This window comes from Galleria mellonella, unplaced genomic scaffold (assembly GCF_026898425.1).
Source record: "Galleria mellonella isolate WM207_F2 unplaced genomic scaffold, CSIRO_AGI_GalMel_v1 utg1914, whole genome shotgun sequence".
Classification (NCBI taxonomy): domain Eukaryota; kingdom Metazoa; phylum Arthropoda; class Insecta; order Lepidoptera; family Pyralidae; genus Galleria; species Galleria mellonella.
The window spans coordinates 69,983-97,256 of record NW_026442030.1 but is presented as its reverse complement, the minus strand read 5'-3'; the positions used below and the strand labels follow the sequence as shown (position 1 = coordinate 97,256).

Below are 27,274 nucleotides of genomic sequence, written 5' to 3'. Positions count from 1 at the left end.
CTTTGCGAATAATTTAAAAAGATAATTTATGAAGGTAATAAAGCCAGTAGTACCAATATAATAGATACTGAATGCAAATAAGAATTTTGATCTAATATTGCTTGATTTTATCTATATTAACATATGTATGTCTGTCTGCTGCTATAAACTGCCTGCTAATTTTTAGCGTGCTGATAAGTGAGTAGAAGTTGCATATGAAAACTTCCCATTACTTTCAAGAGTAGTGACTCGTAAGGACCTATATTCTGTGAATTTACATATATATATATATATATATATATATATATATATATATATATATATATATATATATATATATATATATATATATGTATAATATATAAGAGTAAATAAATAAATATTATAAATATGAAAGTGAATTTGTTTGTTATCTTATAGCACCTTAACGGCTTAACCAATGACTATGAAATTTGGTATTAGGCTATTCTTTATACCGGTCAGTAAACATGTCCTAGTCACGCGAACGAAGTCGCAGGCAAAAGCTATATAAATATAAGCAACGAATGCTACTACACACACATACACACAAAAGCTTTTTATTTATAGAACCCAACTACAACAAAATAATAGCAAACAGAATTACGATACTGGCTTCGTTTCATTGTTCGACATTTCATAGGCCATAATGGCGTCTACAGAAATACATCGGATATGAACAACAAAGTAAACCAACGGTCCGTGAAGCTTGAAAAATGGATATGTCTATAAAATTGTACTGCTGAAACATGTCTCACGAACAGCATGTTCTAACCTACCCAAAGTTATCGTAGAACACAAGTATATATTGCCCACAAAAGCGACTTCAATCATAAACGCACCAATAAACGATGACATGTTTCGTAGATACCTTGCAATATCATGTTTCGTAGATACCTTTTATTGTAGATAAATATGACTTGTTTACATATAAATTTTGTATCGCAACAAGCAGTTTTTTCTCCGTGTAGAATAACAACAGCTTCACCCTTCAAAAATGTAAAATGCAACCAACACAAGTGTAAACCTTAGCGATTGCAGAAATAATGGTAAAAGTCTGTTCAATATTGATCTAAAACAGTCGCAAAAAATGACGCGAATTGTATCTTTTATAAATGTAACGAAATAACTTAAGCTAATTGTTGACGGCAAACAAATTATGCTTTTACAATTACTTTTTACTTTCGAATCAATAATTTTTTAAAGGAATACATGTAATTCATACCTAATATGATATAGATTTTTTTAATGAGTGGTAATGAAATGGTCACCCCGCCTGCGCTACCGGTATACGCTGGCGGGGCACCAGTGAGAGATGATAGGTGAAGATGAAAGCAGATCAGTTAGTCCATCATGACGAATCGCACTAGAATTAACCACAATGGTTTCTAGGGGAAACCACATGGAGGTGGACCTAATAGGGTGTATAACTAGCAACAGCTATACCCACAGTTAGACCCCATTACTAACAATCCCTTTCCTTCCAATTTGATATAGATAGAAATATAAAACTTGTTGTTAACTTTCAGTAACGTATAACCAAAAAGCAATTGATTCTAAACAGAATGATTTTGGCCTATATTCATTACACTGGATATAGGTAGCTTAATGTAGCTTTACGTTTCAATTTTCTCGGTATAAAATGTTTTGTTAGTTACCTCTTACAATATTTTGTTTATAAAAATGAATGATACTCAATCAGTACATTAATTGATTGTTTAGGTAGTGATTTTTTAGATTTAGTTTCATAGTTTTGATACTAATACACGTGAACATAACTAGTATATCTTAAATACTTTTACTGGAAAATACCACTATACCCAAGGAAACACTCCCGATAATAAATACGTTATGAAAAACTTCGTTATTTAGCACTGCCCGTACTTTTCCATTAGCAGCGACTGTGACATTAGCTCACCATTACCCGCATTGTACTGTTAATTTGTTCAGAGATATTTTATACTCGTAACATGAAATAAAGTAAATAAATATGCTCGCGAATGTAATCCCAGATGGTAGACATTAGTCCGCTGTAGCCTTTATGGTGAATTAAACACTTCACTTTTCCATACTTTCAACCGACTTCAAAAAGGAGAGCTATTTTGTTTTCACTATACTTTTTACAAAAAGACGCATTAATTCGCTAAACAGTCGGTAATGGAGTACACACTGATAATTGTCAATATGACTACAAACGGATATTACTAGACCTCTTGAATAAAAGATATAAATTTACACTTAAAACTACTAATCTACTAAAACTCTGTATTGAAAAAGAAGATGATAACAAAAACTTTTTATTATTCCTTTATTCTGTATACCTACATGTACATAAATATTATTACTATATACAACAACGCTTCAGCCGTAACAGGCCGTAACCTATAGGTCTACGACTTCGCAGCGAATTTTAGAATTTCGTAGCAACAGTTGCATTCTGTTCACTCCACACGCCGCTCGCTCGCGCCTACGTCTCATTCAAAGTTGGAACGCGAAGTGTTACCGTAGCGTTTGAACTTTCTTAATTTACATACCTAATGGGAAATTTAATTTTCTTTTGACGTCATTAAAAATGTTTTACTAATTTTTGTGTAACTCGAATATCTATTTAATAAATATATGTATATGTATATTTAGTAAAAGATATTATAATATTGAACAGAATAATATTATTCATTTTATTAGACATTAATTAATAAAAAATATGTTTAGTAAATAATATTTAATCTAAACAATGATAGTGAATGATAAAAGTGAAACATGAAGTTTATTGTAATTTACTTTCTCTTTGCATATATAAAAGGTAATGTATTTTCAAACATGCAAATTAATAAAATTTAATTAATAATTTAAATTATTTTAAAAAAATAATTTATTTTATGTTAAAATTTAATAATTATAATTTAATAAACTTCTTTGTTATTGATTAGGAGTTCATTTTCATATTTATTATTCTATTTTCTTATAATTTTATATCCCTTACAAATGTAATATACCCGGCAATCGATTGCTAAATGTTAAATCAACGGATTTAGATGATCAAAATAATTTATTTTGCATTCATAAATAAAGATGCTACACCAAATTAGATATATATTAATTAACCTACAAATAAATAAAGTGGAAACTTCGATGTATTTTTCTTGCATGTGTTAGTAAAAAAACATGGCATTTTTTATTCAAAATATTTATTTATTTTCGTAAATTACTATTTCTCTTATTATTTTATTTTTGGGTGATTTTTTCTCTAAAAATATTTTAAGATTACTTAGTAAAAATAACGAGTATTACATTTTTCTAAATACGAGTAATGTTTATTACTAATTTTGTTTTTTTGTTTCCTATTGAAAGGGTATATCAAATGATCACAATCTCACCTGATGGAAAGCGACGATGTGGTCTAAGATAGAACCTCGCGGGCCCACGAATAGCCTATTCATTTTTGCCTTAAATTGGTGCAGATTATTTTGAGATGAAAAACATAAGCAGGGACAAAGTTCTACTACTACTACAAATAATCTTATTGTAATGTATACAAAAACCCTAACATTCCCTACAAAATTACCACATTTTCAAATACGTAATTTTATTTGTCTTTGTATTATTAATTTGCCAGTAACAATATGCCTACGAGTTGTCGGCATATCGGTGCCGACGTTCAAACAACGAGGCGAGCCTGCCATCTTGACGTGCGACTACGATTTAGAAGGTGGCCGGCTTTATTCCGTTAAATGGTATAGGGATAATGAAGAGTTCTACCGATACATGCCGAGACTGAGGCCACCGCAGCACGCTCACAGGCTGGACGGCGTTAAAGTTGATGTAAGTTTGTCTGTGTCAAAATTCTTCAAAGTACCTATTTAGAATGTCAAACAAACTGACGACCCACCTGGTCGTAAGTGGTAACCAAAATTTAAGAATAGAGGATACTCGATACCCTCTACCTCATACTGGATGATAGAAAGATAAGTCCCTAAAATTTTAGCAAATTAGATATTACAACAGTTGCAGTAAAGTTTTCTTAATTTTATTTTACAACTTCTGAATAAGTTAATTAAAATTAGGCTATAATATTTAAAAATAAATAAATTCTTCAAAAATTAATTAAATTAATATATTTTCAATGTAGTGACTGAATAAATGTGTATTTTTTACTCCAACACAATACAATTCCATGTCGGTAATATCGTCAGATGGGACAATACATCAGTGCAAAAAATAGAGAACTGGTTATTACAATACAAAGTATAGCAATTTCCAGTTGATAGTAGGATAATGTCTTCCTTTTATGAGAAGCTTAAATGCTCAGCTGTGATACTATTATGATAACTAAGTTTTAAAAGAGTCTAGCAAACAATATGATAAATATTATTTTTAATATTTATGAAATATAATTTTGCAAGATTCCCTCTGCGTTATAATGTTTTAGATTATTAAAAAAACATGCTCATAAATTATTAAAAGGCCAACAACGTGCTATAAATCTGCCTTGTGCTCCATTTTTTTATACACGTAAATACCATTTCCTATCAAATAGTCTGACGCTCTGGTTTTCATTACAATAAACAAAAACTTTATACGTCTCATACTGGGTTACTTCTTATCCCGGTAAATTAACATAACACGGTCACGTGGATGAAGTCCCAGGTAAAAACTAATTACGACTTAAGTTTTTCAAAATTCTCTAAAGCAAGTCTTTTTCTAAACAGTTGGAAAAGTCAAGCGCAAGACATGCACACCTTCGCGAGTTGACATTGAGATCACGAGGGCTCTACCGCTGCGAAGTGTCTGAAGAAGCTCCATCATTCCATTCAGCGCAAGCCGAAGCATTCATGGAGGTTTACTGTAAGTTTCAATTCACCCATCTTACTGTCAATGTTCTATTACTATGACCTACTGACATTTATAATTAACTTTATAGAACTTCTTAATAATTTAAGATTAAGTTCCCATTTAATCTTGAAAAAAAAAATAGTTATACAGTAATCAACACTTTAAAAAATAATAATCCAAATCCATTTGAGGATTACAAAGATGTCCTAATAACACAAAAATAAATATTTATATTTACAATTGAACTGGGACTTCTTTCCTTAATTCAACTTGAAATCGCGAAACTATTTTTGCTGATGGTGACAGAGTAAGACTACAGTGTGTAACCATCCCATTTCTTTCGCAATATGTTATGAGAAGTGACTAAGGTTATTAAAAAGTCCACCTTACAAAATAATAATAGGATTTGCTATACATAACCCACCAATGACAATAATCCTTTTCTTTTGAGGTCAAGAAAGCAAATCATTAATGGATTTATTGCTAGCGTGATAATTAAGTATCCATCATCATCATCATTGTCATATAAGCCTTTAACTGTTCACTGCTGAACATAAGCCTCCCCCTTGGGAAGTTTTAACAGCCGTTGCCACACTTGGCAGGCGGATTGGCAACCGCAATTAGACTAGAGATGTTTTAAGAGGGACGCTGCTGCTCATCCTTCTCCAATTCAGAGATTGGCGTCAAAAAAGAAACTTAAGGCATATTGCAAAATAGTAAATAAATTTGTTGAAAAAAGTTACCAATAAACGAATAGAATATCTGATCAACGATTAATTTAGTCTAATGATAAATTAATACTGCAATATCAAATACCTATATTTTGTGATTGATATAAAAAAAAGACTATAAAAATTCTCCACTATAATAATAATACCTCATGCTATGAACACAGTATACCTAAATATTAATTAACTTACCATAGATATAAAAATCTATCTCTACTAAACTGGGTATAATACACCATCAATGTAATATGGCCGAATAGAAAATTATATTTCGTCATGTTCCTCTCACGAAACTTCCTTAAATATGTACGTAGGCATTATAGATACTATGCCGTAAGTCCTAGGAGTATTATGTTGGCAACTCTGCCAATTTCGCCAAATTGTGCCATTCATATTTGAATGACGGGACCGGCACTTCGGTCCATGCGCGTCTGAAACCAACATAAACTTTACTACTACAAACTAATTCAGTAAACTAACTACAAGACGATTCGGTGCCTTAAGCAATACTGTACGTAGTTGGTTCAATTTTCCAAAATTAATAAATAGTAATTATAAATTCGATATCATTATTATACTAGGGGTGGATAATATATAGCAATATCTATATATTTTATTTACAATATCTATCGGTCAAATAACGAATATATTAAAAGTCTGTTATCCAAAAACTAATATTGGATGACTTAACATATTCTAAAAAAGATGTCTGACCGATATGGACGATATCGAAATGGATGATGAACTTTTTTCCGCCATCAATATCCAGAGGGAATATGTAGATATCTGATCAGTATCCATATTACCCGTCTACATTCTAATATTCAAATCGTATACCTATCTACATAACCGATACAGTAGTAAAATCTTATATTCTTCTCTTTAGGCAGAGACCCATATACAGTCGAACGTTAATAAATAATTAAAGTTAGTGCTGAAGATATGAATAAATATGTCTTTCATTTCTGTGGTACCATTCATAAACACACATCCCTTAGGGTACGGTCTACAGAAGCTCCAGCTGGGCAGATATTCGGAACAGCAAAATTTATCCGTTACAAGTTCACATGATCATGTAGTATAAAGGGCGAAATATATTCACATTTGTCTCAAGAGCAAAAAGCTATATCTATATTAGCCTAGCACTTTACCAAATAATTATTCTTTATTTTTTCAGATTTTCCTCGCGACAGTCCAATTATCACTGGTCACGATCGTCGTTACAAAATAGACGAACCTCTTGACGTCAACTGCTCCTCAGCTAGAGCGTTCCCAGCGCCAGACTTATATTGGCATATTAATGGACAAAAGGTAAATAACCCACTAATAGTGAAATCATCACCAGCGTTTCCATTCTAAACGAACTGAAAATCAGAGAGCGATTATCGTCGACTGTTCAAATACGAATTTTCAATTTACTTGGGCCATATCATCCGTAATGAAAACTATATAGAACATATAATTGCCTAAGAGTCGGTACAAGGCAAACGTTGTCAGGGTAGATCACCAACGCGATGGATTGATCTTATTAAAATTGCCACACAACAGTCTATTGTGGTATGCTCTCTGTCGGGTGTGAGTAGAAGTAAATGGAGACACATTGCGAGGACCTCATTCACAAAGAAGGGTGTCATCAGCGATCCACTATAATCATGAAAACCACGACCACTTTGTCAAGAGTGTACGACTGAAGAGAGTGAAATCAACAATTGAAAACGATAATTATAAAATAATAACAGAACTGGCAAACGCTGTTTCCTACTATCACGTACTGAGTTCATTTTTTCTCATCTAAATAAAAATTATTCTATCTTTCTATATTATTATTTTTTATACTATTAATATCTCTATCGAAAGCAAACAATACAAATTTATAAAACTTCAGAGCTGTTTCGGAAATTAGCGTGAATGAAAATCATGACACGAAATTTTTATATGTCAAAAAGATAATATTTTTGTATTTTTCTTTGGGGATATTTTTGTGCACAGAAGAATCACGAAAAAAAGACAAAATAAAGTATAATAGTAAAAAGTATAAAATAAAGTATAAGTAAACTAGATATATTAAAATTTGTATGAAATAATTTATATAAATTATTTTCGATATATATCATCAACACAGTTCTGATTCATTAACGATTAGCAATCATCTAATATTCCATTGTACCTACATTTTCTATACAAATTTTCAGATCACAGAACGATCCTGGCTGATAGCTTACGGTGCAAAACCTGTCCCACAAGGCTTATTGGTGTCCACACTTGGACTTAAGGCTCCTGCTAAACCTCGAATGAAACTCCGTTGTGTTGCAACTATTGGTACACACAAAAGAGAAAGAACTGTCTTAATAGGTATATTCTTAATTATATCAGTACCTAGTATAGTTTAGTAGAACATTAAGTAAATAAAACAGATAATACATATCTAGTTCATGATCAGCAATGCTATTCTGTACAATTTCGAATATGAAATACAATAAATAGTATTTCATAACACACATCACTTTAATTTTTAAATTCTATAAGTTTTAATAATGATAAGTGAAATGAAATGAGTTTTGAAAACTGAATTCCTTATGGATATCACAATTACTTCTATTCTTCTACACACCGCCACTTTAACAAAATAGTTTTGTCATCAATTATACTTGTTTACAAAATACCACTGCAAGACACTCGCGAATTCGCTAGTGAAATTCCCATTTAAAATTACAGCATAGTATTACATGAATATCTAATAAATACACTATATATATCTACCTATTTATATGCATATAACCATAGAAAATCTTGATAAAGACATAAATAGATGTCTCCTTTAATATGCATACCTCACCAACAGAATAATAACTAACGTTAGATAGGTACTTGATTAGCTTTTCCACATATGTATAACATGTGTGGAATAGTTAAACTTTCGCGTTGATTACACATATTTGAAGTAAACTATCAAGACTTAACGTGATAAAAATTTGCAGGTAAATAGTACCTACATACCTGCTTCTTTATTGCCGACATTTCGACGTGACTTGCACCACCTCGTGATCACGGCAAGGAAAAAAAGGAAAATTTCATCGCGTTAAATCCCGATAGTGTATTTAAAATATGTGTGGAATTATTAATCATAGATAAATACTTTAACAAAAGCTTCAATTATGGGACTACCTTAAGTGTAGGTACTATTTACTGGTGAAGACATCATTAGATAACAGATCATTGTAAGAACATTCTGAATAATACTCGATTAACGGAACTTATCATTATTTTCTTTTTTTATTGCAGAAACCAATTCGGCGAGTTACTATAGTGGAGTCGGTGGATCTTTATTGACTTTTATAAGCATCAATATATTCGTGCGTGACAAAATATCGTGATAGGTAGTTTTTTGTTAAGCATTAAATGTAAATAAAGTAACATTGTTTGAATATTATTTTTTATTGTCCTTAATCAAGTTTAGACGTGTCGTAAAGTGCATATTATGTATCGACAGAATTAACTACTTATATACCATAGGCACTGGCACGAAAGTAGGTATCAGCTGGTGTATATATACCTTTGGGAACCCAATTACAGTACCTATTAGCTGCATATATAAAAAAATACCAACGTAGAAAAATCATTATTTCATACGAATAATACCTGTATAGAAAACATACTCAGAACTATACCTAATCTCTAGTGAGATAATTAAGGGGACTGATTGTTAACTGTTGGGATTAACGTAGTATTCAAATTGATATAAACTCATTTCACAAAAAAAAATTAACCTTTCAGACGGCATTTCTATCGACGCCTATTGGATTAACAGTGTTTACTATATATAACCAGAGAATTAAAACTTTCAATTGACAAAGGTCGCGACCGCTGTAAGTATACTTGAGTCAGTGATACAAAACCAAAACTCTTTCGATATAAGTAACGGAAAAACAAATATAATTAAACCATATTTAATAGCTTAATGACAAAATACATTTACCCATTATTTTGGGGCATAATCTACTATTCCAATGAAAAATGAATACAGTAAATATACAGTATTTCATACAACAAAAATTAAATTATTACAAAAAAGCTTTTAATATCTGAATGGGTTCAAGGAGAGCCAATATTATACAGTTGTAATAATGAATGCAATAACATTTTAATCATTTTTTAACAAATCACTTTTCTCTCTTTATGCCTCTTGAACTCCTTCCCTTAAAAAATTAAACATAATATTTTTACATTAGACTATTATTAACATACAATGGGACAGCCCATTTACTACATAATTTTTTAAAATTAAATTAACTTTAGATATAAGTTTAGAGAATGATATTTCAGAATCAGACTCGATGCATATACAATATACTTAACATATGTATCAAAATTATAATAAAAATATAAGCAATTTCAGGATAGTATTGAATTACAATTACTACTATATTTTGCGTGCTTAATTATGTTAATAAGCAAAATATTTTATAACCTATTGAAACCCTGTCACCTCTATATCTTTACTTTAGATAATGTCAGGTTTCTTAGCATGTCACAGCATTAGTATTACTTTATACTATATAAATAATAAGACAACGTGAGTATAGCTATAACATTAAATGGTATAAGTATGAATAACTTTATACAAAAAATATCTTTTGACAGGTACTTACATAAAATTTTATTCTCAAGCAAAATTTGAAGACACTCAAGATTTTATTATTTTACTAATTGTTGAGATTTAAGATTAAACATAGTAATGTTAATAATAAAGGCAAAATGGTGTATCCTACAACTGATTATAAAATAAATTGAAAAAAAAATTTCTTCTACATATTTAAATTCATAAGTGTTTACTTTTTTATTCATGTTTAAGACACAATTATTGAAAAACCAGATTTCATACAGGAATAGAGTTTCCAAGGATCATAAGCAAATCTCTGTATTATACTTTTGTTGACTTATATGTGGACAGTTTGACATGAATACTATAATTTGCAACACACAGGCACTGTGTTTAAAAGTCAAATGTAATTTTGTAATTTAATATTCTAATACTATTTTTTTTTTTTAATTTAAACTTACTTTATCCTTCCTGTCCGAAATCTTCCATGAATTTCTTTAACTTTGTCATGTCTTCATCATTAACTGTCGGTTTAGAAATTGCCAAAGACCGCAGCATATCAGACATAGTTACAGGTGGTTCACCGAGTTTCTCGCTTGGAACCTCCATCCAAGTCATTTCAATGGCTCCTGGATCTCCAGGAGAACAAGGGGTCAAAAGATCATCTACCAGAACATCTGGATTAGTGGGACAACGGCCCCTTATTTTTTTAAAGTGTGTGGCTGATTGTACTTTGCGAACTGGTTGCATCAAAGCATCACGAACTACAATGCTTATATCAGCACCAGAGTATCCTTCAGTTTTTGCAGCCAAATCTTTCAAATCCTGCTCTGTTAATTGATGGTATGTATTACCCAAATGCAGTTTAAACATATCCAACCGTGCATGCTCTTCTGGTAGGGCGATGTAAATACGTTTTTCAAATCGTCGCCTAATAGCTGCATCAAGAACCCATGGTATATTTGTTGCACCAAGGACAAGAATTCCATCCATATCATTGCCAACACCCTGCATTTGTACAAGAAACTCTGTCTTGATTCTGCGAGCTGACTCAGATTCATTGTCAGAACGAGATGAACATAGTGAATCTATTTCATCAATAAAAATAATACTCGGCTTATGTTCCCGCGCTAATGTGAATAAGGTTTTAACTAACTTCTCAGACTCACCTAGCCATTTTGAAACAAGATTAGATGATGAAACAGAAAAGAAAGTAGAATTATTTGCTTCGGTTGCAACAGCTTTTGCCAAGTAAGATTTACCAGTACCAGGGGGTCCAAAAAGAAGAATTCCTTTCCAGGGTATTCTTTTACCTGTAAATAAATGAGGAAATTTAATGGGTAGAATAACTGCTTCCTTTAAAGCTTCTTTTGCTCCCTCTAATCCAGCAACATCACTCCACTTGACATGTGGTTTCTCTAATACAATTGCTCCCTCAAGCTGTCCTTGTAATTTCTTCTTTGACTGATCATCAGAATCAGTGTCACTATCACTTTTTTTGTCTTCACTCTTTGAATTGGATTCGCCATCTTTTAGTGGTTTCTTCTTATGATCTTTCTTAAGGTATTCTTTAAGTTTTTCTGCCCTGTCCAGGTATTGAAGGCATTTTGCACGAATACTCTCCTTTGCTCTTTCACCTTGTGCTTCATATTTCACAGCATGTAAAAAATATTCTACACCATGCTCATAAAGACGCAATGCTTCCTCATAATTTTTATTTTTATCCTCTTCTGTAGCTTTTGTGACAAGATCAATAGCTTTTTGTAATGTATTTGATGATGCCATGGTTTGCAACCAACTGCTATAACCTTTTTTTCTGAAAATAACCAAAAAAATTTTCTAACTTAAAACACAAGATATTTTATAGATTCACAAAGAAAAAACAAGGGATATAGCTAATATATAATAAGAAATATTTTTATTGATTTGTTTCATAATTTACTTTGTTATTTAAGAGTGCTGTATAACAACTCCCTTGGACCTAGTACCTATTGTACCCAAAAAGCACAATATATATAGACAAAATATTACTTTTAAAAACTTTATTGTTCTTTGTTGGTAAACTCAGATTTGATTAAATTCAATTTGTTTTAATAAGTAACTTACTAGCCAGTAATAGACTAGGTGAATAGAAAGACCTTGAAATGAAAATAGCCTGAATGTAACATATTCCTAAATGTAAAATTAAATTTGATACAGGTAGAGTTCAAAATATAAAGGAAGGGGATTGTTATAATGGGGTCAAGGCCCCAAGGTTAGCTGTATTGCTAAATCTATCAGTTTGAACTCCACATAGAGTTCGAACTCTAAGTCCAAGGAAATCAATGTGGTTTATTACTAGTGAATTCATAGCAATGCGCCAACTGACCTGTTATCAATCTTTGCTTTCTATATTTCTCTATAACATTTAATTTAGTTTTACTTTCATATTAATTCCATTCTTCCACCATAAAAAACAACTAGTTTCTTGGAATTAAGCACCATCACTCCCCTGAGAATTACTATTGTTAATTTCTGGTTAATATTCCATATTGGTTCAATTATTCTGACTTCATCCTCACCTATCACAACTCACTGAGGACTACGTAGTGTGAATAAATTATGAAAGTGCAGTTACCATTCTAATCCATAAAAAACATTGTAGTTATCAAAAAAAACTTATGTATGAATATTAGATATAAATAAATATTAAGAGGTGCAAGTGATAACTGCTGTATCTATCAACACTAAATGCCAAAGGTATAGACCTAATATAATATATATATATATTGAATACAAACAACTTATATAAATTAAGTCCTTATTTGAGATGAATCCGATGAAATAAAAATGACTCACACATTTTACATACAAAAGTAAAACTAAGCTTTGCCTACATAGTCAAAGAATTATTTCCAAAAATAACGGTAGCGAAGTGATATATTATTACAAATTGCAAGTTAAAAACATGTAAGCATTTAATTAATCGAGAAGTTATAATAATTAACTAGGTGAGCACTCATATTTCAAAACTAGTCTTGATTGATACAAGACATAATGATACAATGTTAAACTCTTTAGGCACTTACTATTTGACTCAGTAAGAATTGTATGATATACACCATTCACGCAAGAACCAAAACAAATAGTATGTTTTCGTAAACAGATGAAAAGATGAGAAGGAAAAAATTTTAGTTCTTTATAATATTCTTGTACACAGGCTATAGTTTATTTGCGATTTTTTCGTCACTCAATTGAGCGAAAATGACATAATTTCAAAATGTTGCCAATACAAAAAAGAAATTAAATTATAGCGTACACAGACGATTAGTAAGCTATCTGTTGCACCTAGACGGAATATAAACTCATGCATGCGTCTATTTTTAATCTAATCGCAGACAGTACAATTTATTATTTTTTCCGCTCTTAAAACTTACCTCCATAAAGTAGCCTGAAAGAGTTTCTAATATGTATCTAGGCAGTTTGTAAACAGATTTTAAAAATCAGTGATTTAAAATTTGAATCGGCTACCTATCTTTTTAGCCTAACTACATCTTTAATAAACACTATGTGGCTACTTCAGTTAATGAGCTAACCCGTTGTTCCCCAAGTAGATCGCACATACTTAAAGAAAATATTCAATATTATGGAATATCATATGGGATCTCTAGTCCCTATTGTTTTTTTCTCTCTATTATGCCTGTGCTTAAATTTTGCATCATGCACTTAAATATAGTATCTATATCTATGACAAAATTTATGTGGTGATTCAAAGATTTCAAGGAATTAAAAAAAATACTAGGAATATTTATATTATAAAATTACTTTTATTTAAAATCTTAAGTCTAGAAACTGTTACTATAAAATAAGCTATTATTCAAGTAACCAAAGTAGCTTTATACAGCTTGAATTTTCCTACAAACTTCTTGACTACTTCTTTAGGATAAGGCTTGATTGCTAAACAGGTAGCTATATTTTCAGGTTGTTCAATCCATAACTTGTGATCTATTGAGTTTTCTTTTAATTTTTCTGCAACCTTTTTCAATGACTCTTCATTAGGAACCTAGAGATGAATAAAATAGTTTTATAAATAGGAACATTAAATATAATATTATGTTAGATATGTTACATTAACCACAAAAAACAAAAATTATGATTATTCTACCTAATAAAGAAATACATGAAGGAGGTAAAATCAAGTAGTTCTGATAGATAAATGTTATTAATGTCAATTAATTAGTTATAAATTCCTCAACTTCTTAAATAAGAAATTTTATCTAGTATCTTATAATTATCTGAAAACCTTAATGTACTATGTAGATTTTAAAACTGTATGTTTACAACACAACACAGGGAGCAAACGAGCATGCGGCTCAACTGATGGTAAGCTATAAACATAATCCAATAACATATGTAAAATATATTACTTGTATTGAAATATATATTTGTAAATTAATTTTATTTCCTTAAGAAAACCAAAATTATGATTAACATTTTAAACCATATTATGTTACACTTTACAAACTACACACCAAAGATAAAGTAACATGGTTTATTAGATACCTATATGTATTATTATGTAATCTTTTTAGATATATAATGCTGGCAGAAATGGTTATAAAATGAATGAATAATTGCAATTAAAGATGAATAGAAGTCAACCAGAAAAATATTAATATAAAACATTTTTATTGAGTAAAAATTGAAACTGCAAAGACAAAAGGTAAAACACTGTTTTAAACAACTAAAATCGAATTCATTCTACATCTTTACTACTTACTTCTAAGACCACTTTATGCATATTATCTAAATCATTTAAGTACTGTATGGTGTGTTCATCTGATCTATAGAGATGTAAAACTGCAGTTGAAGCATGACAGGCCTGTGCGACCAAAGCACCAATTGACCACCCCAAATCTTTTAACAAATCACTTCTTAACAAAACATATTGAACTATTGTATTAGACATAGTTGTAACTACTAAGTATGAAAGACAGTCTTCATTAAATGTATCACTACTTATTTACTTTAATTCCTATAATTTAAGCAAATAACTAACGTACATGAATAATGTCACAATTTTTATTCAAATCAAGGATATTTTGTGAACGATAAATTAATATGATGTCGAATTGTGGACGAACAACTTTAACCTTTGGGTTACATACAAATAGGAAATTCGTAGAGTAATCACTACCGTCATTATCCTTATTATAACTAGAAAGTGAGTTTATGCAACCATTTACATGTATCAATCATTATTGCCTTGCCTTTTCCCATTTATTTGTGATCGGCGCAAGAAATACAATAAAATAAACAAACATCCAATGTGTTGTGCCTATTTATAAAATGTATCTATTAAAAATATCGACATCAATAAGTTACATAAAATTCATGTTACATTTAAGAAATGTTATTTTATTCAGAGTGACGAAATGCTATTTTAATATTGATTAGTGACATAAACATGACAGATGTCATTATACCTTTAGGTAAGCATAGCATAGACAGTTTCTGCTCTGAGCCACAGATATAGTTTAAATCTTTCTTTTCAGTTTTTATTTTTACCATAGAAAAATAATATACTAAATATACAGTGGACTCGATTCGATTTGCAAAATGCGTGTTGCAACAAGTGTGTTCTTATGTTTTCTATTACTTCTATTTTTTACCAACGGCAAAGATGCTTACTTAATTTTATTCATCTAATCGTTTACTATTGACCTAAATATTCAAATTTTTACGTTTACAGATTTTTTTTTAATCTGTGGCGTATTACTGACCATCATAATACGCTTTTTATATTACTGGTCATCATATTCCGTCTTTTATATTTTTATACTGATTTTATATTGTCTTATGTTTTTACTATTCTGTCAGGATAGTCATTATGTTTTCCTACCGATGAAGACATGATAAAAGAGAACTACAATATTAAGCATTTTTATTAACCCGTTTCTGTTTAAACTCATTTATGAATAAGTACATCACAAAATTCAAACTGTCAAACAGTTAAATCTTAAAAAAGTACTCTGTGTTTACACACAATACAATACCGACAAATGTGACGCTTCTGACATAGTTTCTCTAATCTGTGGTGACGCTTGCAAATCTGTGTAAGTTAAAACACCAATTTGAAAATAATAATACCTATTTTATTACTTTTATAGAAAGTTAATGAGTATATTATTATTATCGTAGAAACATTGTGGAGAAATGGCTTCAGGACTAGAAAATTATGTGAACCAAACTGTTTCAGTGATAACCTCAGATGGCCGAAACTTCATCGGTACATTAAAGGGATTTGATCAAACAATTAACATTATTTTGGACGAATCACACGAGAGAGTGTTTTCTTCATCAACTGGAGTGGCACAAGTGGTACTAGGACTTCACATAATTAGAGGAGATAATATAGCAGTTGTAGGTCAAATAGATGAATCAATAGATAGCAGACTCGATCTCGGCAACATTAAAGCTGAGCCTTTAGGACCTATTGTACATTGATATTTATTTCATAAGTACCTAATAATAAATAGAGTATGTTTTTAATATAGTCTTTTTTTATTAGAAAATACAAAATTTACACTTGAGCACCCTTTTATACAATTTGAAATAGTTAACAGGCTACCATATTAATATTAAATAATAGGCTAACATCACTATGGGCATAATAAAATATGCTATGACACCAATAGTATCAGGATATACATGCAGGCATTCTTGGCATTTTTAAGAGTTAAAATGTTGTGGCTCCATGTTGAGTGATTTTCTTGTTACTGTATATTTTAACTCAATACATTTCACAGCTGCTTGGCAGTAGAAAAATTAATACAACAGGTGTATATGCAGACGACTTAGTCTCCCTCTAGTAGATAGGATATCTGTAGTGGTTGACAATACAAATTTCTTATTTCAATAAATAAAAGATGTTATTATGTCAACAATTATATTGTTTCTAAGCATATATAAATTAGATTCATATAGAGGAAATACAAAAGCAATTTAAATGCTTTTACATAGTACTAAAAATAAAACTATTCTAATTTCAACAATATTATTCTATAATTGATAAAGCTAAAGTTAAAATCAATAACAATACAATATCTTATGACACCTTATTATATTTTTTTTTTTTGGTTGAGATGTATTAAATGATTTATAATATTGTTTGCTGGTAGTGTCAGCTTAATATTAATTGTAAATAATGTAACATCTTCCATGAAATATTAATAAAACCAAAACTTATTTATATTATTATATGGCTAGCTGTGCTTTTGATATAATAGAAAGATAGTTTTATGTCCTTTCCATCCTTATGTTAAATACCAAATTTAATTGAAGATTGGTTGATCTGTTAAAGCAGCACTCGTTTTCACATTTAGAATATTACTAAAAATATTAACATATTCAAATTAATTATTAAAAGTAGTTTAGATGAATTAACCATTACATAAAAAATATACAATTATAACTGTCATACTTTGATTAGATGATTATAAATAAAATTGGTGGGTCATATTTTATACTGACAAATTGAATGAAAAACATAGTATTGCGGATGACGTATTTGTATCAAGCATAGTAAATTTAACCACACATTTCTACAGAATCCTGTAATACTTTTGTAATTTTCATAAATGGTCTAAAAAATTAACTTTTAGCATTTATACAATTTTATCAACCAGATTGATCCTTATACATCAAAATGCATAACATGTTCTTTGCAACATATATTTTGGGGAAATGGTTATAACTATATCTACTTAACAAGGAGTCATGTATTACTACAATAAAATTTGGCATAACAATATATGATTGATGAAAATGAAATGAATCAGTAAAAGTGGATATCATAGCTCTCTGCACTATAATGTATATGAGAAAACTATACACAATACAAAATGTGCATTATGCATAGTGCTACAAAGCAGATAGGATGTGCCAGGCACAACCTTTTACTGTTTATGTTCTTTTCTACTATTCACAGTCAAACATAAGTATCTAATAACTAAACTAAGTATAAATTGAGGCTATTTATATAGAAAACAGCTAGTTTAATTGATCCCAGTAGACATCTATCTATAATGATATGAGAGATGGATGTTTTCTGCACAAATAGTTCCAACTGATACTGTTATATCACATAAAATACTATTGCTAGTAAAATTAGTCAGTGTTTTATTCGATTTTTTTCTCCGTTTACTAAGTGTAAATGTATATTTTATTCTTTAATTCTAGGAGTAGCCACTAGACTTATTGATGAAAACAATTTCTTGTGACCTGAAAAAAAGAAATAAAAAATTAATAACCATTCAAGACTGGAACAAATACTGAGATAACTAATACTATTAACAAGTAATATTTTAATTATAATTAATAGACTAAAGATATCTTAGACCAAAATATGGAAAGAATAAGATTAAAATCTATAAATTATTGTTATTCTTGTTAATACAGTTCATAATTTTTAATAAGCTGTGGTTTTCATAAATAAAAACGAATTACAAATTATATCATATTATATTAACTTAAAAAGGTAATAAGTAAATCAAATTTTGAGTTGGTAAATTTAATATTTTATTATTTAGGTAACATCATGTAACTAAAGATGTTGCTTCTAACACACAGTCGTAATGTCACAGTCTCCTTGTACAATTTATGAACACCAACCAAAACTATATATTGCCTTGGCCAAAAGTATTTGCCACCCCAGATAATTACTTACAGTATGGAAAGGGAAAAAAACTATGTACTCAAAATAACTTGAATGCTAAAATTTCATTAATATTTCATATAACCTTTAGTTTTAATTACAGCTTTCATTCTTTTGGATAAAGAGGAAATAAAATTTTTAATTCTTCTGGAGTTATGGCATTCCATTCCTGTATCAAAAAATTCTTTAAAGTTTCTTTGGAAGTAATTGAATGTTCCTTTATCTTGTGCTTTAAAATTGACCATAATGGTTCGATAGAGTTAAGATCCGATGACAGAGGATGTCAACTTAGAAGCTTTATATTATTTTTCTCAAACCAACTTGTAGAGGTTCTGGATTTATGGGGTGTTGTCCTGTTGGAAACATATGCATCTATATATGTATCACGGAACATCGTATCCAATGAGGGTTCCAGCGCTGTTTTAGCACATCGATATATTTTTTCGAATCCATTCGGCCTTCACATACGACCATTTTTCCAATTTCTGAAGCAGACATGCAGTCCCAGACCAGAACACTGCCTCCACCAAGTTTTACAGTCGGCATCATACATTCCGTTATGAATTCTTCGCCAACTCTGCGTCTCACATAGGTGGCACCTGCAATACTAAATATCTGAAATTTTATAAAATAATAAGATTTCTGAAAATACGTCTATTATTGAACTATTAAACTTCAATATATCACAAACGTCTTTAATTAATGTTTAATCGTTTAAATGACACAACTCAAAATTGGATTCATCCGACCAAATGATATTGCCCAATTTTCCTCTGTATAATATTAATGTTCTAAATACTAATGCAAACATAATTTCATGTTCTTCTCAGACAATCATGGCTGCTTCATTGCCTTACAACCCTTGAGCCCAGCATTCTGGAGCTTTCTTTTAGCAGAAATCTGTTTTCGCAGCGCCTCGCTTAGTTCAGCAGCCAATTCAGAAGATGGTTTCTTACGATTTTTCAAAAAAGTTCGCATTAACAGTCTCGACTTCTCTTGCAGATGTGATTGTTTTTCCTTCCACTGCATTTTAAGTTTTTAAGTCTTGTGGTCATCTTGTACCGATTTAAAATAATCTTACAATACTATGAGGGCATTTCATAATCTTGGCAATTTCTCTTTTATTTTTGCCTTCTTCAGACATGTGGACTTTTTATCGTTCTTCGTTACTTAATTCACGGCATTTTTCTAGTTTTTTTTTTTTTTTTTATGAACTGCCTCCCGTAAAACAACAACCAATTTACAATAATTTATCAACAGTTCTTCACACTATGATGAATCGTAGTAAACTAAAAATTTCCCTAGAATAATATAGAATATAATATAATAGAAATAAGTCACCTCTATTGTGTTTATAGTTTTATGACATGCTGCGTTGTTTTGGTTGGCTCATTTTAACCTTTAGACGTGTACTATGCGACAATAGATCCGGTACAGGTCAGTAAATAAGAAATTTCTAAGGATTTTTAGTGTGGATAATACTTTTGGCCAAGGCTGTAGGCACCTAAATCTAATCCATCATTTCTTAAACTATAATACATGTTTCAAGAACAATTTGAGTTGTAAATTTTATGAAAAACAATATGTATGTTGCAGATTGTCATGCCCCGTTTATAAGTTATGATAAAGTAGCTGCATTAGATAACGTTACTATTAGGTATTTGTGTTAATAGATCGTCAATTTTCTTTACAATAATTGAAATCCTAGTATTCTAGTAATCAGTATTGACAATAATAATATAAACAATACAAAACAATGGACACATTTAATTTGTTTACTAATATTATAATATATGGTATATTTCTACTGGGTCCGCGATTTTCCTGTTAGTAGTTTTCTGACTTGCCTGAAATTTTTAATACGGTGATAATAGAATGGTAACACGCCTGCTCTATTGGTATGCTGGTAGGCTACCAATGAGTGACGATAGACGATGAAGTAGCGGTTTACATGGAGGTCAACCTGACTGGTAATATTGCTAGTGATGAGAGCTAATTTACCTTCTACTAAAGATAATAAACAAAATATTCATAGAAGAATCAATGGATAAGCAAATTGAAGTAGCAATGGGTTGGTTATAATACTCGAAGATAGATACTCTTTATTGTTACCTCTTTAAGATTACAATAGTAAACTTACGATCAAGAAAATATTACATTAAGAAAACAACTGGCTGCCTTATTGTTAAGGGCTATCTCTTTGAATGGAGAAGAGTAATTATCAACAGTTTGACTGGAGGTACGAAACTATTAATGTGAATATATATGTATAATATTGTACATACATATGTAGTTACAAAAATAAAAAGAATTTGAATATGCTATTCAGACACAAATTACGAATATGACAACTTGCTCCGATAGAAGTAGATTTTTTAACCAAATGGGCACTTTTATAATTTACCACATTGTGGTATAATATTGTACGATTTTACCATTACAATAAAATTTTAAAGCAAAATGTATGCAATTGTATGCAGACGCTTTTTGTTTGCCGTTACAATATCTGGACATGCACAAAAATTTATCTAAATGTATCTTAATAAAATTACATACTATATCATAAAATATTGTAAAGGCAAAATTGCATGATATTGTATCATGCTACAATTTCAAAAGAGCTATTTAAGAAGATGCATTCGAAGTGATGATATTATAAAGGCAAAAGCAGTTTAGGGCGGCCCACCATTTAGTGCTACGATGACCTGTCGATCGTGACGCAGAAGTCGATAAATGCAGACTCATGATTGCTCCTTGTGGCACATTATGGAGGATATTTATGTTCAGCAATAAATGATGTTGATGTATGACTGAAATAATGAATCGTCATTTCAACACTACAATACTTAAGTAAAATAGAATGTGTGATCAGTGGAATTTTGTTAAGTATATAAAGATAACCTTATTTTTAATATTTAGGTTTGTGAGTGGATTTTAGAATCATTTTAATTCTAAGTTACGTATTAACGACGAATTATAACGTTTAGTATTTCCCAAATCCCAAAACGAAATATTAAAAAAGTACTATTAAGTAATATCAAATTGCAGATTAGAACCAAACAGCGGGGGCACGGTAACAGAAAGTACAGCGCTCAAAAAGCCCATTATGATTTCCAAGTTATTCAAGCGTATAGACTATTAAGACTAATAAAAAGAAAAAAAGGATATCATTAAAAAGAATTTCCCGAAAACAAAAAGAGTTTCTACGAGAACGAGAGATAAGGAATTCCGCGCGGGTGAAACCACAGTAATCACCTAACAACTTATAAACGTGGTAGACATCTATATAAGATTTAAATTAGTTTGAGAAATGATAATTTAATTAATATAGTGTATAATGAATACCTTTGTGAGATTAAAATTTTATCAAGTTATTTATCACTTTTAATTATCTCTATTTCAATTCCTTGTCTGAAATATAGGTATAAAGTAAAAAAAAAAAAAAAAATTAACACGCAATACAAATAAAATTAAATAAAAAAAAAAATAGGAATGATAAAATTCTTTACCTTTGCATTTTTTCTTTATACTGTTGTGTATTATATTTTTGAAAGAATTGCTTTCCATATTCGAAAGTTGCAATCATTATAGCACATGCTGGTGCTACTTTACATATTCTCGGCAATAATCCAGTAAATAGACCTCTAAATCCATGAATTCGGTATATGTTTCTAGCAATATTTTTCATATTCGAGGCTCTTTGTTGAACTTTGCCATCTAAAAAAAAATACTATTAGAATAATAGAAAAACCTATGTATACCTATGAGTAGAGGATTTATCAATTAACTAAGTGCTGATACCTTATGTAGTATTTTTTATGCACTATTTTTGAGGTTTTTGTGTACATTAAACACAACTGATTTAAAATCTCATCTTTTTCTGAAGTAGCTTGAAAATACCTTATAATATGTGTGCAAAACTATGCACACATATTTTGTGTATTTTATTAATGTTAGTGTTGTTAAAGTAAAATTTTTAGAGACAGATATGTACGTTTTTCAAAAATTCTACTGTAACAATAATACGAAATAAGAAAAAAAATCATACCTGTGTAAATCTCTTTTTCTCCCAATTCAATTTGTTGATGTGTTTTTATAACATCAAATGGTAAAGTTACTAAGGCGGCGATCTAAAAATATAAAACACAAATTCACACATTACTATGTTTGTGATAAATTCATACAGGCTGCTAATGTTTTGTGATAAGATTTATGTCGGCAGATATTTCTTGTATAATAGTTTCTCGTGATACTAAATTATAAATGACTCACATTGTTTACCAATTTTATCTCTAGATTGCTGTTACTATTGGAACTCGAAGCGATAGCAGAGATAATAAACATGATGAAACTAAATAATGGTTGTAGTTTTAAACGCGGCAATGGCAAGCTGAAGGGGATTTACCTTTAAATATTTCTACACTACACATATTTTTTGACCTTGTACAAATGTTCGCATAAATAACTCGCAATAAAATTACAGGATTTAAAAGCAAAACAAGTTCGTATTAGAAATAGCAATATTTCTTTCATATATATATATATATATATATATATATATATATATATATATATATATATATATATATATATATATATATAAAGTTTTGTATTGATTATGAATTAAATTCATTTGTTTAATATGTTTTCATTGAACAAATAAATGTCAAGAATATTTAGCAAATGGGTCACATATAAAATAATGGATGGACAGTATAGTGTACATAATAGCTGAGGCTAATTCTAAGACTTGAAGTAAGTTTGAATAGCAGGTAATATTCATAATTATGTATAATAATAATCACTTACACTGCCAGCAACAGATCCACAGAAGAAATTAAATACAAATGAATTTTTTTCTGAATCAGGTCTACTGAATGTTCTCTTTGTCGTTTCGAATGTTGTCCAATAAATACCTATAAATTATACAATACAATGAAAAAAAAAAGTTTTTACATCTATTGCTGAATTAAAGCATTACCCAAATAACAACGCGGGGAGCACGGGCCTACACGACATGAACGCAAATGCCTGTTAGGTTTGTGATTATATTCACAATAAGAATACTAAATGACACATAATCATACCAATCGCCTGGTTCTCAAGTTATGATATCCTGTGTCATGAGGAACCAAGCGATGAATGTTTGTGAGAACACCCAGATCTGAGAGAATTCAGAGAGTTTGTTTCCTAAATTAGTCAGACCGGAAATCAAACTTGGTATCTTATTATGCAAAGCAACGTAATCTTCTATTTATTCTACTTTAATCAAAAGTTGTCTATAAGAGATTGCTATAGGGATACTTTTTGTATCTTTATGTATATATTTTAATCTATATTTTATGCTACTGTATTACACTTGAATTTTTTAATTGTCATTTTATATTTTTTTATTTTTAGTACAAATAAGAATTAAATAAATAAATGTATCCACCATTGCACTAATGCTGGCATTGTACACTCAGGTATAGACAGAAGACGAGCAACATATGGACAGTTAACACTGATCGACCATCAAAGTAGTATAGTATTAAATAGCATAAGAAAAGTCCATTTAAGATATAAAGGATTATTTTATATCTGCATTACATATGTAAGAGCCATCCATACAAACTTGCAATAAGGATAGTCTTTTTGCTATGTCTAGACATTGCAATTCTTCCTATAGCCTCAGGTAGTTTGAGGCTGCCTACACCAAAGAAATTACTCAGCTAAGTCTACCATACATACTAAGGATAAATATATATGTAAAAATATTTTAACAGTACAAAGAAATTGCAATAATTTATTGTTTGTAATCTACATAAGTTCTTATAGAAATATCAAATAATTACCTGAAAAAGGGACATCTCTTAGAAGTGTTGATCCTAAACCACGGAACAATCCTTTAAAACCTTCATATTTAATGACTTGGTGTAATGCAGAGCTGATTTCTGTAAAGCCAAAGGTAAACAGTATAATAATACATAATAAATAAAATAAAAAAAAATATTTTATTTTATTTATTTATTATATTTTCAAATATACTATTGAACATACAGATAACATATAATAGCATTGTATACCAGCTGATGATAGAAAGAATATAAGCAAAGATGATCTGGTTTGAAAAAACCTAATTTGATATATCGAAACAGATCAATTTATCATATAAATTGACCTGTATCAATCCTGCATATATACATAGAAATATAATATGGTAGATAATTGCTATGTTACTCATGTAAAATTTAGAGCACTACCTGAATATGATAATCTCTTTGATTGCATTTTAGTTCTTATTAGCTCCAAAGGACTAACTATTGTAACTGCAGTTGTCCTGGCTGTTGCTCCTGCTATCAGTGGTATCCATAAGGGTTGTGTTGCTAGAAAAATAAATATATTTTTAAGGCTAGTCAGATTGTTTTCTAAATAAGCTAAAAATAAAAATATTCAAAGAAAATAATAAATGTTAACTAATAAATAACTTGTAACTACTTACTGTCACCAGAGTAACTGTTATATACAGTTTTCATTTTATATCGAAGTTGTTCATAAGATACGAAGTATATAACTGTACAGGGAAGAGCTAATATAAGAGTTGGACTTAAACCAGACCATAGAGCTGGCACTCCTTCGATCTTAGCTATTTTGTAAAATGCATCCTGTAAAAATAAAAATGGATGATAGATACTTATTTAAACAAAATATTTATGTAACTTACTATATCTAACTTCATTATGAATTTTAATAAGAGACTAACCATAGTGCCATTAAAATGTACTCGTCTTGGTATCCACGCCGTTTCTCCACAAGGACATAAGTGTTCCATTAGTCCATTGCAATACAAATAACACTTATTTGAAAGTAGAGCTTTTTGTTGAGCCTGTAGTCTAATTTTTACCACATCCAGCGGAGTCACTGCACATTTATAACCATTAATTTTAAACATTATAGGAAAAAAAAACAATACCTGCAATATAATGTAACCTTACTCAACTTACTGAATAGAGATGTTATGAGGGCACCACTGCAAGCCGATGCCATTTGCTGAAATGGAGTTATTCGAAACTGAGGATCATCTTCTCGGATCATGGTATCTGATAATTTCTAACACTAAATTAATAGATAATTTATTTAAAAACTATATACTACGGTTAAAACCGCTCATAGTCATATGTCTCAACAATTGTTTTCTTTTTTTTTTTTTTTTTTAGTACTTTGTTCCGTTTGGAACAGGCTGAAAAAGATAATTTGTCAAAAAAAAAACTGTCAAAGGTGTCAAAGATAAAATAAAAAATCATAGAGTATAGTTGTCTTCAACTATTTCTATTTTTAATAATAGCAATTCGTATAGTTACTTCAATGTTTGCTTGTTGGATCTTTATGAGATGTATAGATCAAAGTTCTTTCCTGTGTAAAGCTATTATTTTTCGTAGCTAACCTTGGCTGGTGAGATAAATGTTATCGGATTTTCGGGCAAACGATATACATTAACTTTAATGTCTGTCCAACTACTTAGTTTGACAGACTTGATAGTAATCATTTCTTTGTCATAAGAACAGAATATTAAAAATAATTAATTAATCGTGTACGAATACCATTATTTAAATTTAGTTTGAAATGATTTACATTGTACGGTTGGTATCACTGAATTGTAATTGATCTGTGCTCTGACTCATGATCCATCATTCATCAGTCACATCACTGCCATCTGGATGGAGGGCGTTACTATAAAGATTGAAGATATTTAAATTCAAATATTATTACGCGAAAATATCGTGTGTTTAATTGGTCTGATATTATTGATGAAAATATTTTTTTGAAATGTTTTCTACAGTTCCTAGGTCATTGTTGTAAGTACCGTTTATTTATTTTTGTAGTTTACATAACTTGACAGCTGTTTTTTTTGTATGATCTTTAAAATTTTGGGCTATTTTAATAATGAATTGAATATTTTACTCGTTGACATTCTTAATTCTTTAGATAGCACAGAAGTTTATACAGGGATAGATTAGAACTACTACTACTTTTGTCGAAACGTTGATGGTACATGTCGAAGTAGGTACCAATTTGATCTCGTTTTCAATGAAAAAATTCTAGGAAGCCTCACAGCTGACCTGTACAATTCAAGGTCACTCATAATTTTAAGAATTTTCGTGTAAAAGTATTATTATCATTACTTTTCAGCAGTTTAGTCTTATTGTCGTGACGCGCTGTATTAACAGAGCGAAGGATGTTTAGCCTATTTATTTTTAATTTGCGTCGTTTTAGGAATGGAAAAATCTTATGCGTCTATTAAACATGGTTATTTATAAGTTGCTTTGTTTTATATAGCTATTATTTAGTTTAGATTTTTTAGTTTTTACAATGTACTGTATTATACTTTTTTAATAACATTAGGCACTTTTAGTAACGTTTTTAAATATCTGGAATGGGACT

At 29.9% G+C, this 27,274-nt stretch overlaps 6 protein-coding genes across 8 annotated transcripts in view; 3 read left to right on the top strand and 3 right to left on the bottom strand.

Moving 5' to 3' along the window:
- The first annotated feature begins 2,378 nt into the window (after positions 1–2,378).
- LOC113518781 (uncharacterized) lies at positions 2,379–8,969 on the top strand. Of its 2 annotated transcripts, XM_026903771.3 has the most exons (6): positions 2,379–2,800; positions 3,614–3,819; positions 4,707–4,842; positions 6,736–6,869; positions 7,751–7,910; positions 8,841–8,969. In XM_026903771.3, exons 1-6 carry the CDS (start codon positions 2,758–2,760, stop codon positions 8,930–8,932), a joined length of 771 nt encoding a protein of 256 aa, XP_026759572.1. In that variant the 5' UTR covers positions 2,379–2,757; the 3' UTR covers positions 8,933–8,969. The 2 variants fall into 2 exon arrangements, with proteins under 2 accessions (XP_026759572.1, XP_052750084.1); XM_052894124.1 differs by lacking the exon at positions 2,379–2,800 and having other exon boundaries at positions 3,372–3,819.
- A 520-nt stretch (positions 8,970–9,489) lies between these two features.
- Positions 9,490–13,391, bottom strand: LOC113518780 (vacuolar protein sorting-associated protein 4). Of its 2 annotated transcripts, XM_031909251.2 has the most exons (3): positions 13,227–13,391; positions 12,527–12,659; positions 9,490–11,974 (listed from the first exon to the last, which is right to left on the bottom strand). In XM_031909251.2, the coding sequence occupies exon 3, from the start codon at positions 11,941–11,943 to the stop codon at positions 10,621–10,623; it is 1,323 nt and encodes a 440-aa protein (XP_031765111.1). In that variant the 5' UTR covers positions 11,944–11,974; positions 12,527–12,659; positions 13,227–13,391; the 3' UTR covers positions 9,490–10,620. The 2 variants fall into 2 exon arrangements, with proteins under 2 accessions (XP_031765111.1, XP_026759570.1); XM_026903769.3 differs by lacking the exon at positions 12,527–12,659 and having other exon boundaries at positions 13,227–13,390.
- Positions 13,227–15,381, bottom strand: LOC113518943 (putative peptidyl-tRNA hydrolase PTRHD1). The gene is made up of 2 exons (XM_026903978.3): positions 14,918–15,381; positions 13,227–14,200 (listed from the first exon to the last, which is right to left on the bottom strand). Exons 1-2 carry the CDS (start codon positions 15,104–15,106, stop codon positions 14,015–14,017), a joined length of 375 nt encoding a protein of 124 aa, XP_026759779.1. The 5' UTR covers positions 15,107–15,381; the 3' UTR covers positions 13,227–14,014.
- A 761-nt stretch (positions 15,382–16,142) lies between these two features.
- LOC113518947 (U6 snRNA-associated Sm-like protein LSm8) lies at positions 16,143–16,689 on the top strand. Its single transcript, XM_026903983.3, has 2 exons — positions 16,143–16,253; positions 16,339–16,689. The coding sequence occupies exon 2, from the start codon at positions 16,354–16,356 to the stop codon at positions 16,642–16,644; it is 291 nt and encodes a 96-aa protein (XP_026759784.1). The 5' UTR covers positions 16,143–16,253; positions 16,339–16,353; the 3' UTR covers positions 16,645–16,689.
- Positions 16,690–17,069: 380 nt separating this feature from the next.
- LOC113518822 (probable mitochondrial glutathione transporter SLC25A40) lies at positions 17,070–26,038 on the bottom strand. Its single transcript, XM_026903820.2, has 9 exons — positions 25,837–26,038; positions 25,596–25,753; positions 25,335–25,497; positions 25,096–25,218; positions 24,688–24,786; positions 23,663–23,769; positions 22,902–22,983; positions 22,363–22,570; positions 17,070–18,420 (listed from the first exon to the last, which is right to left on the bottom strand). The coding sequence occupies exons 1-9, from the start codon at positions 25,925–25,927 to the stop codon at positions 18,375–18,377; spliced, it is 1,077 nt and encodes a 358-aa protein (XP_026759621.1). The 5' UTR covers positions 25,928–26,038; the 3' UTR covers positions 17,070–18,374.
- Positions 26,039–26,515: 477 nt separating this feature from the next.
- Positions 26,516–27,274, top strand: part of LOC113518819 (NADP-dependent malic enzyme) — a 30,239-nt gene continuing 29,480 nt past the window's right edge. The window contains exon 1 of the mRNA XM_026903818.3: positions 26,516–26,688. Coding sequence (XP_026759619.2) covers positions 26,660–26,688 — 29 coding nt within the window. The 5' untranslated portion in view covers positions 26,516–26,659. The remainder of the gene's footprint in view (positions 26,689–27,274) is intronic.